Source organism: Coregonus clupeaformis, chromosome 28 (genome assembly GCF_020615455.1).
Source record: "Coregonus clupeaformis isolate EN_2021a chromosome 28, ASM2061545v1, whole genome shotgun sequence".
NCBI lineage: Eukaryota > Metazoa > Chordata > Actinopteri > Salmoniformes > Salmonidae > Coregonus > Coregonus clupeaformis.
The window spans coordinates 26,505,957-26,522,684 of NC_059219.1; the positions used below are offsets into that span (position 1 = coordinate 26,505,957).

General features: G+C 41.8%; 1 protein-coding gene across 2 annotated transcripts in view; it reads right to left on the bottom strand.

The window, feature by feature from the left end:
- Positions 1–486: 486 nt before the first annotated feature.
- Positions 487–16,728, bottom strand: part of LOC121543396 (alpha-N-acetylneuraminide alpha-2,8-sialyltransferase) — a 33,527-nt gene continuing 17,285 nt past the window's right edge. Inside the window, exons 3-5 of one of the 2 annotated variants that reach the window (XM_041853228.2) lie at positions 11,975–12,081; positions 11,234–11,326; positions 487–3,445 (exon numbers count right to left, since the gene is read on the bottom strand). In XM_041853228.2, coding sequence (XP_041709162.1) covers positions 2,965–3,445; positions 11,234–11,326; positions 11,975–12,081 — 681 coding nt within the window. In that variant the 3' untranslated portion in view covers positions 487–2,964. Of the gene's footprint in view, positions 3,446–11,233; positions 11,327–11,974; positions 12,085–16,728 lie in introns of both variants that reach the window. The other variant, XM_041853227.2, reaches the window with a different exon arrangement.

Genomic DNA, 16,728 nt, shown 5'->3' on the forward strand with positions numbered 1-16,728 from the left:
ATGTCACATTTCAACCCCAGTGTAGGCTATTATATAGCCTGGGTACCAGTATTTTTAGCTAACATTCCACTCCTTGCCACTCCTGTCATTTGGCAAATGACTGGTCCCAGACTAAGGTTAAAAGGGATTGCCAGCAAAACCGATATTGAGGTGCAATTTGCGCTGTTTCTTTTTGGACATAATCAACCCAATATGGCGCTTCACAAAATAATGGACATAGAAATACTAAGTCAGAATGAGTTTGAAACTCAGAACCCCAAAACACATACAAAGTCACAGTCATGCTTACTGCAAATTACACAGTAAAATATCACTCATTCACAATACTGGGCAGAGGAACCAGACGGTGAGATAACACTTTATTTGGATAGCCCATCTTTAGATGCTTTACAGACTATCTACAGACTATCAGTAACATGTCAACTAACTATCTACTAAGCCTTACCCTAGCCCTAACCTTTACCCTAACCCTAACCTTAGCAATCAGTTGTTTATCAACAGATAGTTTGTTGATAGTATGACCATCTACAGATGGACTATCCAGACTATCCAAATAAAGTGGGACCGAAGATGCAAATACGTGTCATCAATTCAATCGCATTCATTTTTTTAAAAGTATCATCAGTTCAATTCCCGGTTGGAAGTGAGCACAAGTTTGCTTCAGGACTGGCAATGAAGAGACTTTAAACAGGTTTGGTTTATCATTAATTGACTTGGTCCAATGACAACCAGCTCAATCTAAGACTTTGGACTTGTTTCCATAGTCACATGGTTTTCATTTAGAGGTCAAGGGGGTCATTTTCACTTGGTACCGTCAGAAATGGCACCCTATTCCCGATGTAGTGCAACCTATTGGTGCTGGCCATAAGTAGTACACTACATAGGGAATAGGGTGCTATTTCAGATGCACCCTTGAAATACTTCAAACATTCAAATGGCTCAAATAATTCATACTTGAACCATATTCTTCTATGATATAGCAGTGTCACATTGTGATTGTGGAAATCATAGTTTCAAAAGGGGGACAAGGGAAAATGTCATTTTAAAGATACCATACAGTAGTCTAACGTTTCCCTTTGCCTTGGTGAATTCTGAAGGCACTAAAACCTTTCATTATACAGTAGATATGAGGAATAGGTCATGGGTTTGAAGAAACCTCATAATTCACACGATCTGATCTGTACCTGTAGGTTAGTCCAAACGTTGTTAAAATGTTGTTTCAGTGTTGGTGCTAGACTCCATGCATGATCCATGCAGAAAAGGGCTGGCTCTTACACTGTCTCAACTGTTTGGTGATGATGACAGAAGAACTAGCACCAACTACACATCATATGTTAATTCCCTTGTATGTGTATACAAAAAATAAATAATGTATGCACTCAATGACTAAAATGCAAATGTAAATGTATACGGATCAGGGTTGGAGTCATTTCCATTTCAATTGGAATATCAGTTTACTAGTTGAAATGGAATTGACCCCAACCCTGATATGAATGATAGTGAAAAAATCATCTAGAAACAAATGCAGGACAGCAAAATTCAAGTAACTGCCCTGACATTCAGACGCACACTGATGATGACAATGATGATGGTGATGAAGAAGAAGAGTATGAAAGTTCAAGTTCAATGTGAGCAGGTGTCCTGCACCTGAACAGAAACAAGCAGTGTTGTCATCACTCAGTCAAGATGCCACTTTCCAAAAGCCTGCAAAGCCTGTTTGTGTGTCTTCAGTCACTTGACAGCATGAGCGCAATACACAAATATGTCACAGTTCAATTCCTTCTAAATGCAGGGAGGACACTTTTTAACAGCCCCTGCAGAAGGCAAGATATGGTAGCTCCCAGTCTCTTGTCAATGGAGTGCATTTGAAAGTGGATCATACCAATAAGGGCTCGTAGCGTGAACGGGGGTGAGCCTTCAAGGACACAACCTCTCGATAAACACACACAGATGAGGTCATGATTTGTGAAGCATCCATACATTGGCTCTCATCTTTTCTTCTGCAGTGTATTTTTGTGAAAACATTTGAATACATAATTAACTCTCAATCTTAACATAACCAAATCAACGTAGAATATCAACCTATATAAAATGAAAAATATGTATCATTAAAGTCATGATTAACAAATATGAAATAACTTACGGATATATCTAGCACTGCAATGTTCTTGGCCTCCCTTTTAGTGAACAGGGCTCTGTTTCAGCTTGGCTGTAAAATGGAACATTCTAGGAGCTCGATATAGTGCTTCACTCTCCTTTTCTATTGGATCCTACTTTGAACCTCAAACCTGATTGGTTGCTTAAGATGTCCATCAAGGGTTTTTGTTCAAGACAAAAAACAACGAACTCCTTTGAACGAGCAAGGTACCAAGACATCTTTAATTCTCCCTTTTAGTCCTCTCTCATACAAGCCTAGTATCAGGACACCTTGGTTCCTCCTTTCCTTTCTGTTTCCGTGTTTCAAGTCTTTCAGTCTGTTCTCTTAAGACTTCTATGAAAACCTCTTGGTTAGGACTGTTCCTTCTGTCTCTGTTTAACAAAGAGTCAGTGGGGGCATTGGGCCCAGCTGCTGCCTATGTCACATTGAGTAGTCATCACACAAAGAATCCTCCAGCCCCAGCTGAGACAGTTAGCAGACCCCCTCTCTGCACGCACACACACACACACACACACACACACACACACACACACACACACACACACACACACACACACACACATATAGTGAGAGTGGATGAAGGTCAGGAGAGAGAGAGAGGATGGGGGTGCGTGGGGGCTTTCTGGGCTGGGTGGGTAACCATGGGTTACATTCTCATGCTAATGGGGGAGAAAGAGGTGGTGGGTTTGCGGGTGGGTTGCCGGGGACGATCGCCGGGGGCTGGAGTGTTGTAAGCGGAGGTAGGAGAAGGTTTATTAGGTGAGGGTGGGGGTCGCTTAGGGAAGGGGCCCTTGGTCCCTTGAGTCTTATATGCCCCCTTCCCGGGGGGGGCAGTGTCCCACCCTCAAACGCAGTGTGCCGCTCTTGTGCAGCTGCCAGAGCTGGACAAATTCCTCAGGCATGGCGTGGAACCCGCTGAACGGCAGCACGTTATCGTAGTAGTGGTGGCTGACGGGCTGCTTGTCAAGCCCCACGCTGAACGGCCAGAAGCCATAGGCCGTCACCTCCTCACACAGCCCCAGTGCCAGGCTGACCAGGAAGAGGCCTGTGGACAGGCGCTTGGCGTGCACTCCGCGACCCTTCCAGAACTTGCCCACGGTCCTGAGAAACTCGGGGTTCGCAAACAGCATGGTGAGGTTGGACGAGGTGTCGGCCAGGGCGTAGTATGCCCGCAGGGAGGGGTCGGTGCCCGGCTTCATGGAGAAGGCTGGCATGTAGATGTAGCTGGAGCCGTAGGCCTTCATGCTCTCCACAAAGCCTTTCCGCGACCAAAGAAGGTTCTGGAACCTGAGTAGGGAGAGAGAGAGAGAGAGATAGAGATGAGAGTGTGTGAGTACCATAGAAATAGAACCTATAGAACGGACATACCCAGTCAACGTTCCATGACGGGTGGACCGGTGGCCATATTGGTGTACCCATGAGTGTACTGTTAAAGCTGCAATATGTACGTTTTTGGTAGACCTGACCAAATTCACATAGAAATGTGCTATAGATCTGTCATTCTCATTGAAAGCAAGTCTAAGAAGCGGTATATAAGTTCTATGTGCCATTTTCTATGCTTTCCGTTCTTAAGTTTAGTTTTTGCGTCTTTTACTTTTTGTTTTGTACAACAGCTTCAAACAGCTGAAAATATTTTTGGTTATGGAAAATATATTTCACAGTGGTTTAGATTCTCTACACTATACTTGTTTTGTCACAAACTGAAATTAGGCAAACTATTAGAATTTTAGCAACCAGGAAATGGCAGAGCGATATCTGCATATTGCACCTTTAAATTGCTCTGGTCAGAGGGGCTTTCTCTGTTCTAGTCATTATATTATTATGGTGACTACGGTGTATCCATGCTAATGTCGCCTTCGGAAATCTAAACTCTATGCCAGTAGAGTCACGGGGATACACACACACACAAGAACACACACACACACTACAGTCACAGGCATACGTTATGACGTGAGGAAAAACAGAGGGTGATTCTTTTAGTAAATCAATTTGATCTGGTCATGCATTCCAGGCTAAATCTACTGTGGATGTCGTGTGAAATGGGTTCTGGAAGTATCTGTAGAGTCCAGATAGAACCGCCCCCCTCATTCCATGGGTATTTATGGATTATGGTATTATGGCATGTCCTCTCAGGATATTTCATACCATATGTGTTGTACATGTGGGTGTAGTTGCTTGTGGAGGCGGGGATTCAATTGTACTGCATTGCATTTTGAAGCACCCCAAATGTCAACAATATACAGTACAGCCTACCTGCCCTCACCGTGATTGGGCTTCAAAATATCAACAAAATGTCTTGAGGACAGGAGTGACGTTGTGCCAACGTCCAATGATAATGTCACCGAGACTTTATCAATCGTTAAATGCACAGAGATGAGGAAAGCAGCATGGGGGTGTGTTAGCAATAACACGGTTCAGAAACACGCTGAGAGGAAACACATTGCAGAAAACAGGCTTGAATTCCAGCATAAGTCTTCCGGTTTTGCCTGTCTACACTACAGATGCTGCACAGAGTAGGATTATAAACAGACACAAAGAGGCTCTGTTCACACACACTTGTTCTTCTATCCTTGTGGGGATTCTAATTCCCTATGGGCTCTATGCACGCATCACTTCCGCATTGGCGTGAGTGGAGAACAGGAGGGCTTCTTAAAGAAAAACTAACTCGTATGTGAGATCCGGAATTCTTACTGGTTGGTAGGTGATCAAATACTTATGTCATGCAATAAAATGCAAATAGGCTCTATGCACGCATCACTTCCGCATTGGCGTAAGGATGCTTGGACATTTCCGGTTACCGCAAAAAAACATTAGACAGTGACAGTAGACCGTTATGATGGCAGAGATGAAGTTTACAAGGTGTTTGCTGGAGTTGCCTAAAGTATCTGTTAATGATATACGGAGGGTCGTCCGGACATCCAGTACGACACCACGTAGCAAACTGGATAAAGGCTTCAAATGTTACGTTTCTTCTTTTCTTTGCAACTTTGAAGGTAATATGCTAACGCTAGCTAGCCTGAGCTAGAAGCCTTGCTTTGGTGTTTTAAGTCATGACTCCGTCCTGCTTCAGGTTAATCATGCTTTAAATCAATCAATGCTTTAAATAAAGTTTAATCATGTGTATATACCTCACTTCATGTGTTTGTACTTTTATGAAAGTATCAGGTAAAAACAGGGCTACAAATGAGATCTCTGTGAGAGCCCACTGCTACCGCTCAATGAAGAAACTAAAGCCACCACACCAGCTGAGAGCAAGACTAGATTAAGTGACACGTTCAAAGTTCTGTTGAACTTGTTCAAAGTTCAGTTCAACACATGTTTTACTCGTTTAATGTTACCACAGCTTTGATTGCCATTGCTAAGAGAACACTTTAGAACTGTAGTGGTTTTCACGATAGCTGAACAGTGGTAGCCTAATACAGACCAGGGTAGCTGAGTGGGAATTGCCATGCTTTGTTGTTGGGTCTGTTGTAAACAAATTGGAGTTTGGTTTGAAATGTAAACAATAATGAGATTACTACTTTTTCCTGACTTGATGACTGCAATGACAGTAACATATTCCACTCAGCTACTCTTCAAACTGCTGATGTTCTACTCAAAACTGTCCTGTCATCTTTACTTCTTTCTTTATAAACATATGGCCCAACTTCCTTGCTTTTGTACTTGATGTTTCTACTTTTCAAGAGGAATTAGGAGCAAAACCTTCACTCTACTGTTGTTATTGGTACTAGGCTACAATGTTGCACCACTCACCTACTGCTCTGCCAATACTGTTTGAAGGTAAGTAAATGGCACAAGACAATAGGTAAGTGGTGGGAGACAGTATAGCCAAGTGGTGCAAGACAGTAGGAAAGTGATGCAGCAAGCACAAAAGTGACACGAGACAGTAGATAAGTTGCTTACACCAGTAAAAAGTAGAAAGAACAAGTTTTTCTCCTACTCCTGCTGCTGTAGACCCTCGTCTTTCAAAACCCATTAAATTATGCTTCTGTGTATTTCAGATGACATTGCGTGATTCACAGCCAGTTGTGCTTGTTAAAAGCTACTGTTCCTGTGTGGCTGGGTGTGGGATATGCAATCATTTGGTTGCATTACTATATCAGACTGCCCATTACTCTGAATGTGGCATGTCTGTCGTCCCTCCTGTACTTTCGTGCACTGAAACAGAGCAGAAGTGGCATAAACCACGAACAATGGTTTGTATCATTTCAATACCATTCTAGCATCTCTCCGTCGGAGGCTCTATCACAGGGGTGTCAAAGGTCCGGCCCGCGGGCCGGATCAGGCCCGCAAACGGGTTTAATCCGGCCCGCGAGATGATAAAAAAAAATATAATAATAATAATAATAATAATAATAATAATTTTGTAAAGTATAAAACTGCGCTACAATTTTTCAATAAAATAAACTGCTGTTCCAATTGCGTCCACTGGATGGCGCAATAGCAATTGTGTTAAGCAAGCAAACTGTTTATACCGGGGCAGAGCAAGTAGGTCAAGCACGTGCAGCCAATGAGCTACTTTGTTTTGCCCGCAATATTTATTACGGCTTCTACTTTTAACATTATGTGCTTTGGCACCCTCATTGCCCCAATATGTCTCTGTCAAAAAAGAGAAAAGTGGATGCAGAGTGTTCCAAGAAAAATGGTCATCCTATTTATTCACTGAATTGAATGGGAAATCTGTATGTTTGGTGTGTTCAGAGCATGTTGCAGTGCTGAAAGAATATAACCTTCGTCGCCACTATGTGAGTCTTCATGCCGACAAATATGACAACTTTCAAGGACAGCGGAGATGAGAGAAGGTGAATGAACTGTTGGCGGGTCTGAAGAAACAGCAGTCTGTGTTTACTCACAGCCGAGACATCAGTGACGCTGCAGTGAAAGCTAGCTACCTCATTGCTAATGAAATCGCAGTGGCTTCAAAACCATTTAGTGAGGGTGAATTTGTAAAAACATGCATGATGAAGGCAGCGGAGATTGTGTGCCCTGAAAAGCGGCAGGCTTTTGCAAATATCAGCCTGACAAGAAACACAGTTGCAGACAGGATTTCCGATCTTTCAGTGGATTTGGACAGCCAGTTGAAGCAAAAAGTAAAGTCATTTATTGCGTTTTCGGTTGCAATTGATGAAAGCACGGACATTACAGATGTTGCACAACTGGCCATTTTCATCCGCGGAGTTGATGACACATTGACCGTCACCGAGGAGTTCGTGGAGTTGGTGCCGATGACAGATGCAGCGACAGCAGCTGATATTTTTACCGCACTCGTCGGCGCGCTGGACAGGGTCGGAGTGGACTGGTCCCGCGCTGTCAGCCTGGCTACAGATGGTGCGCCCTCAATGATCGGGGAAAAAGCAGGCGTTGTGACAAAGTTCAGAGAGAAAGTGCAATCTGCAAATGGAGGACGCGATTTTTTGACTTTTCACTGTATTTTGCACCAGGAGGCTTTGTGTTGCAAGTCATTAAAGATGGATAACGTCATGAAGGTGGTCATCCAAACTGTTAATTTCATCCGATCCAGAAGCCTGAATCACCGTCAGTTTGACAGCCTTCTCAGAGAGAAAGACCACATCTATGGCCTGCCATACCACACTGAGGTAAGATGGTTAAGCCGAGGTGCTGTGCTGAGGCGTTTCTTTGATTTACGAGAAGAAATTGAACAGTTCATGGAAGAAAAGGGCAAACCAGTGTTAGAATTTCATTCCGCAGAATGGATGCAGGACCTTGCATTTATGGTGGATGTTACAGAGCACCTGAATAACTTGAACAAACAGCTGCAAGGGCGCAACAAAGTTGTCACGCAGTATTATGACAGCATACGTTCTTTCAAGTTGAAGCTGTCATTGTGGGAGACGCAACTCGCCGGTGGTGATGCAGCTCACTTCCCCTGTCTGAAAAATGTGTGCGCGACCCAACATGTGGCAGACATGAAGCGGTTCAAAGATAAAATAACGGGACTGTTACGGGAGTTTGAGCAACGCTTTCAGATTTATGTTTATATGTTTTTATGTTGATGTGCTATTGTTTTTAATTGATTTTATTTTATTTGTATATTTAACCTATTCTTGACTCTGTGGTTCTTGCACTTGTTTGGGGAACAGGATTTCATTATTTTTATCTACATTTCTGCCTGAGAAATGACACCCTGATATAGTTCTGTGATCTGTGATATACTTCTGTGAATCACTGAGGCATTGTGTGTTTGTGTGTTCTTTGTCCTCAGAACTTTCAAATAACTTGAGGTGTTTTATGATTAATAGTGATGTTGTGCTTTTGGACACTGTCCTCAGGCTCCAGCTTTCAGATTTATGTTTATATGTTTTTATGTTGATGTGCTATTGTTTTTAATTGATTTTATTTTATTTGTATATTTAACCTATTCTTGACTCTGTGGTTCTTGCACTTGTTTGGGGAACAGGATTTCATTATTTTTATCTACATTTCTGCCTGAGAAATGACACCCTGATATAGTTCTGTGATCTGTGATATACTTCTGTGAATCACTGAGGCATTGTGTGTTTGTGTGTTCTTTGTCCTCAGAACTTTCAAATAACTTGAGGTGTTTTATGATTAATAGTGATGTTGTGCTTTTGGACACTGTCCTCAGGCTCCAGCTTTATGTTTATATGTTTTTATGTTGATGTGCTATTGTTTTTAATTGTTTTTATTTTATTTGTATATTTTACCTATTCTTGACTCTGTGGTTCTTGCACTTGTTTGGGGAACAGGATTTCATTATTTCTATCTACATTTCTCCCTGAGAAATGACACCCTGATATAGTTCTGTGATCTGTGATATACTTCTGTGAATCACTGAGGCATTGTGTGTTTGTGTGTTCTTTGTCCTCAGAACATTCAAATAACTTGAGGTGTTTTATGATTAATAGTGATGTTGTGCTTTTGGACACTGTCCTCAGGCTCCAGCTTTATGTTTATATGTTTTTATGTTGATGTGCTATTGTTTTTAATTGTTTTTATTTTATTTGTATATTTAACCTATTCTTGACTCTGTGGTTCTTGCACTTGTTTGGGGAACAGGATTTCATTATTTTTATCTACATTTCTGCCTGAGAAATGACACCCTGATATAGTTCTGTGATCTGTGAAACAGTTCTGTTAATCACTGAGCCATTGTGTGTTTGTGTGTTCTTTTTCTTTAGAATTTTCAAATAAACTTGACGTGTTTTATGATCAATAGTGATGTTGTGCTTGTACTATTTTGGACACACTGTCCTCAGGCTCCAGCTTTATGTTGTATGTTGATCGTATTAAAACAAAGAAAACAATCTGAAGTTGTTGTTTTTAAGTTATATATACCATGATTTTTCCGGTCCGGCCCACTTGGGAATAGATTTTCCTCCATGTGGCCCCTGAGCTAAAATGAGTTTGACACCCCTGCTCTATCACATCTTCACTTAGAAAGTGTCGGCTGCAGACTCGTGTGTTTGTTGTAAGAAAGTTGACTCGTCGAATGTTAATCACCCACCGTTTATGTAATTCACTGTCTTTGGGAAAAGTAAAAAAACTAACAGAAGAATTGCATCTGGCAGACACTGTACATTGCGGCACACAGCAGTGATGGCTGGAAGAGCTGTCATCCCGTTTTTGAAAGGACACTTTCGTACGTTTACACGTCATCGTGTTATAAGTCAAGACGAAGTATTACAAGTAAAAACATTAACATAAACATTAAGATAAACAACAACAACAATGAAAATTAACAGTTTCGGATGTTTTTGACGACAAGCATTCAATGCTAGCATACGGTAGCACAGCATTCTACGATAACCGGAAGTTTACATCCATCCTGAGATTTAACCGGAAATACGTAATGCTCGCCTGTGCATATCGCCTATTCTAACCCTAAGTGTTACCCTAACCCTAAACTTAACCGCTAAGCTTAAAATAGACTTTGTCCTCATGGGGACTTGGGAAATGTCGCCATGAGGGAGAATTTTCCTTGTTTTACTATCCTTGTGGGGACATTTGGGGATTTCAGGTCCCCACGACAATAGAAGAACAAGACAACATTCACACACGTTTTGGCTCCGTATCATGGCTCCTCTATAAAACACCAGTCTGGATGAGGAAATCTGCAGCTAGGACAAGACAAGAGATAGGGCTGGAGAGGAGATATAGCAGGAGAGAAAGAGAGAGAGAGAGAGAGCGAGAGAGAGAGAGAGAGAGAGAGAGAGAGAGAGAGAGAGAGAGAGAGAGAGAGAGAGAGAGGGAGGGTTGGAGAGGAGAGATAGCAGGAGAGAAAGAGAGAGAGAGAGAGAGAGAGAGAGAGAGAGAGAGAGAGAGAGAGAGAGGGTTGGAGAGGAGAGATAGCAGGAGAGAGAGAGAGAGAGAGAGAGAGAGAGAGAGAGAGAGAGAGAGAGATAGCAGGAGAGAAAGAGAGAGAGAGAGAGAGAGCTGGAGAGGAGAGATAGCAGGAGAGAATGAGAGAGAGGAGAGAGATAGAGAGAGAGAGAGAGAGAGAGAGAGAGAGAGAGAGAGAGAGAGAGAGAGAGAGAGAGAGAGGAGAGATAGCAGGAGAGAAAGAGAGAGGGAGAGAGAAGGAGAGATAGCAGGAGAGAAAGAGAGAGGGGGAGAGAGCGAGAGCTGGAGAGGAGAGATATCAGGAGAGAAAGAGAGAGGGCTGGAGAGGGGAGATAGCAGGAGAGAAAGAGAGAGAGAGAGAGAGCTGGAGGAGAGATAGCAGGAGAGAAGGAGAGAGAGAGAGAGAGAGAGAGAGAGAGAGAGAGAGAGAGAGAGAGAGAGAGAGAGAGAGAGAGAGAGAGAGAGAGAGAGAGAGACGGAGAGGAGAGATAGCAGGAGAGAAAGAGAGAGGGAGAGAGAAGGAGAGATAGCAGGAGAGAATGAGAGAGAGAGAGAGCTGAAGAGGAGAGATAGCAGGCGATAATGGGAGAGAGAGAGAAAGGCGATGCGGTGGGGAGAGAGTGCGAAAGAGATTAGTAGAGAGGAAGGATAGAGAGAAAGAGGGAGTGGACTGAAAAGGAGAGGACTTGGATGCTGTCCCACACATCCATATATTTTACAGTCAACAGCAGTTTTGAAAGGAAAGGAGTGTACCTCTTCTCAATGATGCTGGGGTTGGCTGTCACCAGGTGAGTTCTGGTCCCCACATCCTCAACATACTCCCTAGACAGTGGTGGAAGGTTGCACCTAGATATGAGAAACATAAGTACACATGTGCATTAATATACTGATAGTGACTTTACAGTGACCATAAAGCATTTACTACTTGAGAACTTGGTCAGGATTGCAGATAGTGGTTCTTCATGATTTTGCTTTCAGAATAGAACTAGCTTTTAGCTTTTTGTCTTGCCTTTTCTTGGCAATAAATGATAACACATGATACCACAGTTATAACAAAACGATAACATTTGTCCAAACTTCCAGTCAGGCAGTCAGTGAGGCTATAGGCTTTGGTTGGAGATGGAGCTCCAAAGCAATCCTATTATTTTAGTCTTGCCTTTCCCAGGTTCAAGCCTAGTTTAAGCCTGGTTTAAGCCAGCCAGGCATGCCTGAGATGAGGGGGACAACAGTGATCCCAGGTAGAACTAGCCTAGTCAACTAAATCAAATCAAACCCTCTCTTGTTTGTCCTCAAGTCTCTCTCTGTCTCTGTCTGTCTGTCTGTCTGTCTGTCTGTCTGTCTGTCTGTCTGTCTGTCTGTCTGTCTGTCTGTCTGTCTGTCTGTCTCTGTCTCTCTCTCTCTCTCTCTTCTTTGGCTGCTCTTTCTGGCACCGGAGAGCGTGGGACAGCCAAATCATATTTGGACGGGCACTGGAGCGGACAGCCCCTCTCTTACCGCATGACAAAGTCAGCCTGGTCAATGTCCTTCCCACAGCCGCTGTGCTTCAGGACACCTCCGTTGCCCACCACCGAACACTTCTTGATGGGAAGCTGAAGAGGTGTCTCCTGGAAAACGAGAGGGACGTGAGTGTCATGAAGTGAGCACACATGTAAACATACACACATGTACGTACACACGCACACACACACACATCCTGCAGTGGACTGGCCTGGCTGCCGGCCTGAAACTTTTGTTAACAATCAAAGACAAAGGTAAAGTCAAATGTTTGAGAAAATAAGAATCTGTCATCCAGGGTACTACACACTGTCCTATTTAGAATAGAAAACACATGCACATCATCATCAATTCATTTATAATACTCATTAATAACACCCCCACCCCTTTTCAGACATCCAAGCAAACCAGCTGTTAGGCCTAATCTACGCGACCATCAAATATTTGAACCTCTTGCACTAATGCCATATGGGCAATTCCACAGTAACGGAATTACACTTTGACTCAGTACAATACAGTACAGTAGCGTTCAGTACAGTAAAGTAGAGCATAGTTCAGTACAGTACAATATACTGTACTATACTCTACTTGTCTTTCCTCTACTGTGCTCTACACTCTAAAAATAAAAGGTTCCTGGAGTTTCCTTTAGGGGTTATTCAAAGTGAAACTGTGGGGGAACCCCTATAAGTTCTTCGAAGAACCCTTTAAAAGGGTTCTTCAAAGAACCCCTTTTAATGATCCTCGAATAACCTTTTGAAGAACCTTTTGGGGTTCATTTTTGAACTATCCCCCCTCCCCTGTTATTATCACTATTAATGATAGTAATATGCATAACAATAACAACAATAACACAATATTTTAGGTGTCAGTGTTTATTATGATTTTAGTGGCAACGCAGAATAAAAAAATCTAAATATGAGGTAAACTCCCAGCAGAGTCCCAAGTCCAATGGGTATATCCTCTGGCGTGTTGATGTTAATGTGTTGATGTTCTCCATATCCATAGCCAGAATGATTTTGCAGTGCATGGTGATCGAACAGGTTTCCTGTTATATTCATCAGAGGTGTAGGGAGGATGAAGTCTGTGAATCGAAAGAAATGTAATTATACAGATGATTAACAAAACATGCACACGACAGTATTCATACCTTGGTTTCTGTGGTGAATGTGAATGAAAACAAATGTTTTGATAATGGTTTTCATAGACATACCTTGTCCATAATGTAGAGGCCTATGGGTTATTCTTTGAAGAGGTAATGGAGGAGGATGGTACATGTGATCAGCATAACATACCAATACCAATTGACATACCTTTGTATGCCTCCTCACAGACACAAAAGTGAGCAGTTCAGTCATCTGCACCCAATACAGCTAGCCTTCAACATATTCTTATAACATACATATTCTTACTTCTTTGTTGATTGATATCCATTGAATTGTGTCCATTTTCTGTTTTAGAAAGATTTGCACAAATCTGAACAGACAGATATCATCATAAAAGAATATCAATTTAGATCATACAAGGGACAGATCTTACTTTAAATTGAGGAGATATTTACATTTCTGAGTTAAGTGCCTGCACCTGCTGTCCTTTCAAATTTAAATCCAAATGTTTCAGTTGGGCAGTTAGGTTCCAACAAGAACCCCCACTACCTAAGGAGGTTCCTCGATGAACCCCACCTCCTTTGGGGTTCTTGGAATAATCTTTTGGGGGCAATTGTCAGTTCCAAGAACCCTAAGGTTCTTCGAAGAACTTTGAGGATCTTAGAAGAACCCTTGTTGAACCCCTAATTTTTAGAGTGTACTCAGTGTACTGTATTGTATTGTACTCTCCAAACTTGTGAAACATACGTCTATGATAGGTTCAGATGTGGTTCAGTCTGGTCCACCTGTGGACGTTAACATCAAGGCCAAGGATACTGGTTACAGTAAATGGAAAGAGAGGGGGCTCATGGGTAGGTGTTTGTAAGAGTTGGGAGAGGTGACATTAACTGGAGAGAGAGCGAGAGAGAGAGAGATGATAAAATCCATGTACACAAACAACAAGTGTGCGGTTAAAATTGGCAAAAACACACACATTTCTTTCTACAGGGCTGTGGGGTGAGACAGGGATGCAGTTTAGGCCCCACCCTTTCAACATATATATCAACGAATTGGCGAGGGCACTAGAACAGCCTGCAGCACCCAACCTCACACTACTAACTAACTTCTACAAAGCTGTGAACGATATGCGAGACAAGGCAAGAAGGGCCTTCTATGCCATCAAAAGGAACATAAAATTCGACATACCAATTAGGATCTGGCTAAAAATACTTGAATCAGTTAAAGAACCCATTGCCCTTTACGGTTGTGAGGTCTGGGGTCCGCTCACCAACCAAGAATTCACAAAATGGGACAAACACCAAATTGAGACTCTGCATGCAGAATTCTGCAAAAATATCCTGAGTGTACAACGAAAAACACAAAATAATGCATGCAGAGCAGAATTAGGCCGATACCCGCTAATTATCAAAATCCAGAAAAGAACCGTTTTATAAATCCTATAACCACCTAAAAGGAAGCGATTCCCAAACCTTCCATAACAAAGCCATCACCTACAGAGAGATTAACTTGGAGAATAGTCCCCTAAGTAAGCTGGTCCTGGGGCTCTGTTCACAAACACAAACAGACCCCACAGAGCCCCAGGACAACAACAACAACACAATTAGACCCAACCAAATCATGAGAAAACAAAAAGAGAATTACTTGACACATTGGAAAGAATTAACAAAAAAAAAACAGAGCAAACTAGAATGCTATTTGGCCCTAAACAGAGAGTACACAGTGGCAGAATACCTGACCACTGTGACTGACCCAAACTTAAGGAAAGCTTTGACTATGTACAGACTCAGTGAGCCTTGCTATTGAGAAGGGCCGCCATAGGCAGACCTGGCTCTCAAGAGAAGACAGGCTATGTGCACACTGCCCACAAAATGAGGTGGAAACTGAGCTGCACTTCCTAACCTCCTGCCAAATGTATGACCATATTAGAGACACATATTTCCCTCAGATTACAGAGATCCACAAAGATTTAGAAAACAAATCCAATTTTGATAAACTCCCTTATCTACTGGGTGAAATACCACAGTGTGCCATCACAGCAACAATATTTGTGACCTGTTGCCACAAGAAAAGGGCAACCAGTGAAGAACAAACACCATTGTAAATACAACCCATATTTATGTTTATTTATTTTCCCATTTGTACTTTAACTATTTGCACATCATTACAACACTGTATATACAGTGGGGGAAAAAAGTATTTAGTCAGCCACCAATTGTGCAAGTTCTCCCACTTAAAAAGATGAGAGAGGCCTGTAATTTTCATCATAGGTACACGTCAACTATGACAGACAAATTGAGAATTGTTTTTCTCCAGAAAATCACATTGTAGGATTTTTAATGAATTTATTTGCAAATTATGGTGGAGAGAGAGAGAGAGAGAGAGAGAGCGAGAGAGAGAGAGAGAGAGAGAGAGAGAGAGATTGTCCAGACCCTTTTAACTCTTGGTTTGACCAACAGAAAAAGAAAGAAAACAGTTATGAGCTGAACATTATGCCGGTGGAAGGGAAGACAGTAACAGGTGACCCAACTGTGGTTTGTGACTATTATGATTTCCCATTGTAGCCAATTCTGTTGCAGTAATTCCGTTAATGATTTTCTGGTAATTCCGTTATCAATTTTAAGATGAGTTTTAATCACCTAATAATTCATAAACAAAATTGATTTCAGTAAAATCACTATCACTAATTGGTAGGTCTACTATTATTTGTTACTTCTGTGAACTTTCATTATCCTCCCTCATGAGAGAGAGAAATTTGAAAATGTCTTAAAGATGTGGGTTTTTGGGAACGGAATTACAAGGCACAAAGCAATATTTCTTAAACTTACAGAAGGTAAACCATTTCTGAAAAACTAAATATAAGTGTTGATATTAGTTGGCAGGGGTCTTTAGGTCAACATTATTGTGTTTTGATGTATTTCTGATACCTTTTCCAAGACTTTTTCTGGTAGACGTTTTCTAAGACCCCATCTCAAGTTTCAAGTTTTAATGTCACATGCACAAATACAGTGAAATGCCATTTTTTGCAAGCTCTAAACCCAACAATGCAGTAATCAATATCAATGTAGCTCTAAAAATAACAAAAGGTAGAAGAAAAACACACAAGATATAAAAATGAGAAGAACACGAGAAAGTAAGTAAGCGGCAGGTAGCTTAGTGGTTACGAGCGTTGTGCCAGTAACCAAAAGGTCGCTGGTTCTAAACCCTGAGCCGACTAGGTGAAAAATCTGTCAATGTGCCCTTGAGCAAGGCACTTAACCCTAATTGCTCCTGTAAGTCGCTTTGGATAAGAGCATCTGCTAAATGACTAAAAATTAAAAAATAAATAAAAATACAGGGTCAGTTCCAATACCATATTTACAATGTGCAGGGATACTGGAGTGATAGAGGCAGATTCTGTATGTATAGGGGTAAGGTGAATAGGCATCAGGATGTATGATAAACATAGTAGCAGCAGCGTAAATGAAGATTTTATGTGCGTGTGTGTATAGTCTGTATAAATGTGTGTACATGCTATGTGTGTGTTGGTGTGCCAGTGTGTAGAGTCCTGTGAGTGTGCACTGAGACCAAATACACAAATTAAAATAAATACAAGGTCAACTCAGATAGTACATGTAGCCATTTTGTTAGCTATTTAGCAGTCCTATGGCTTGG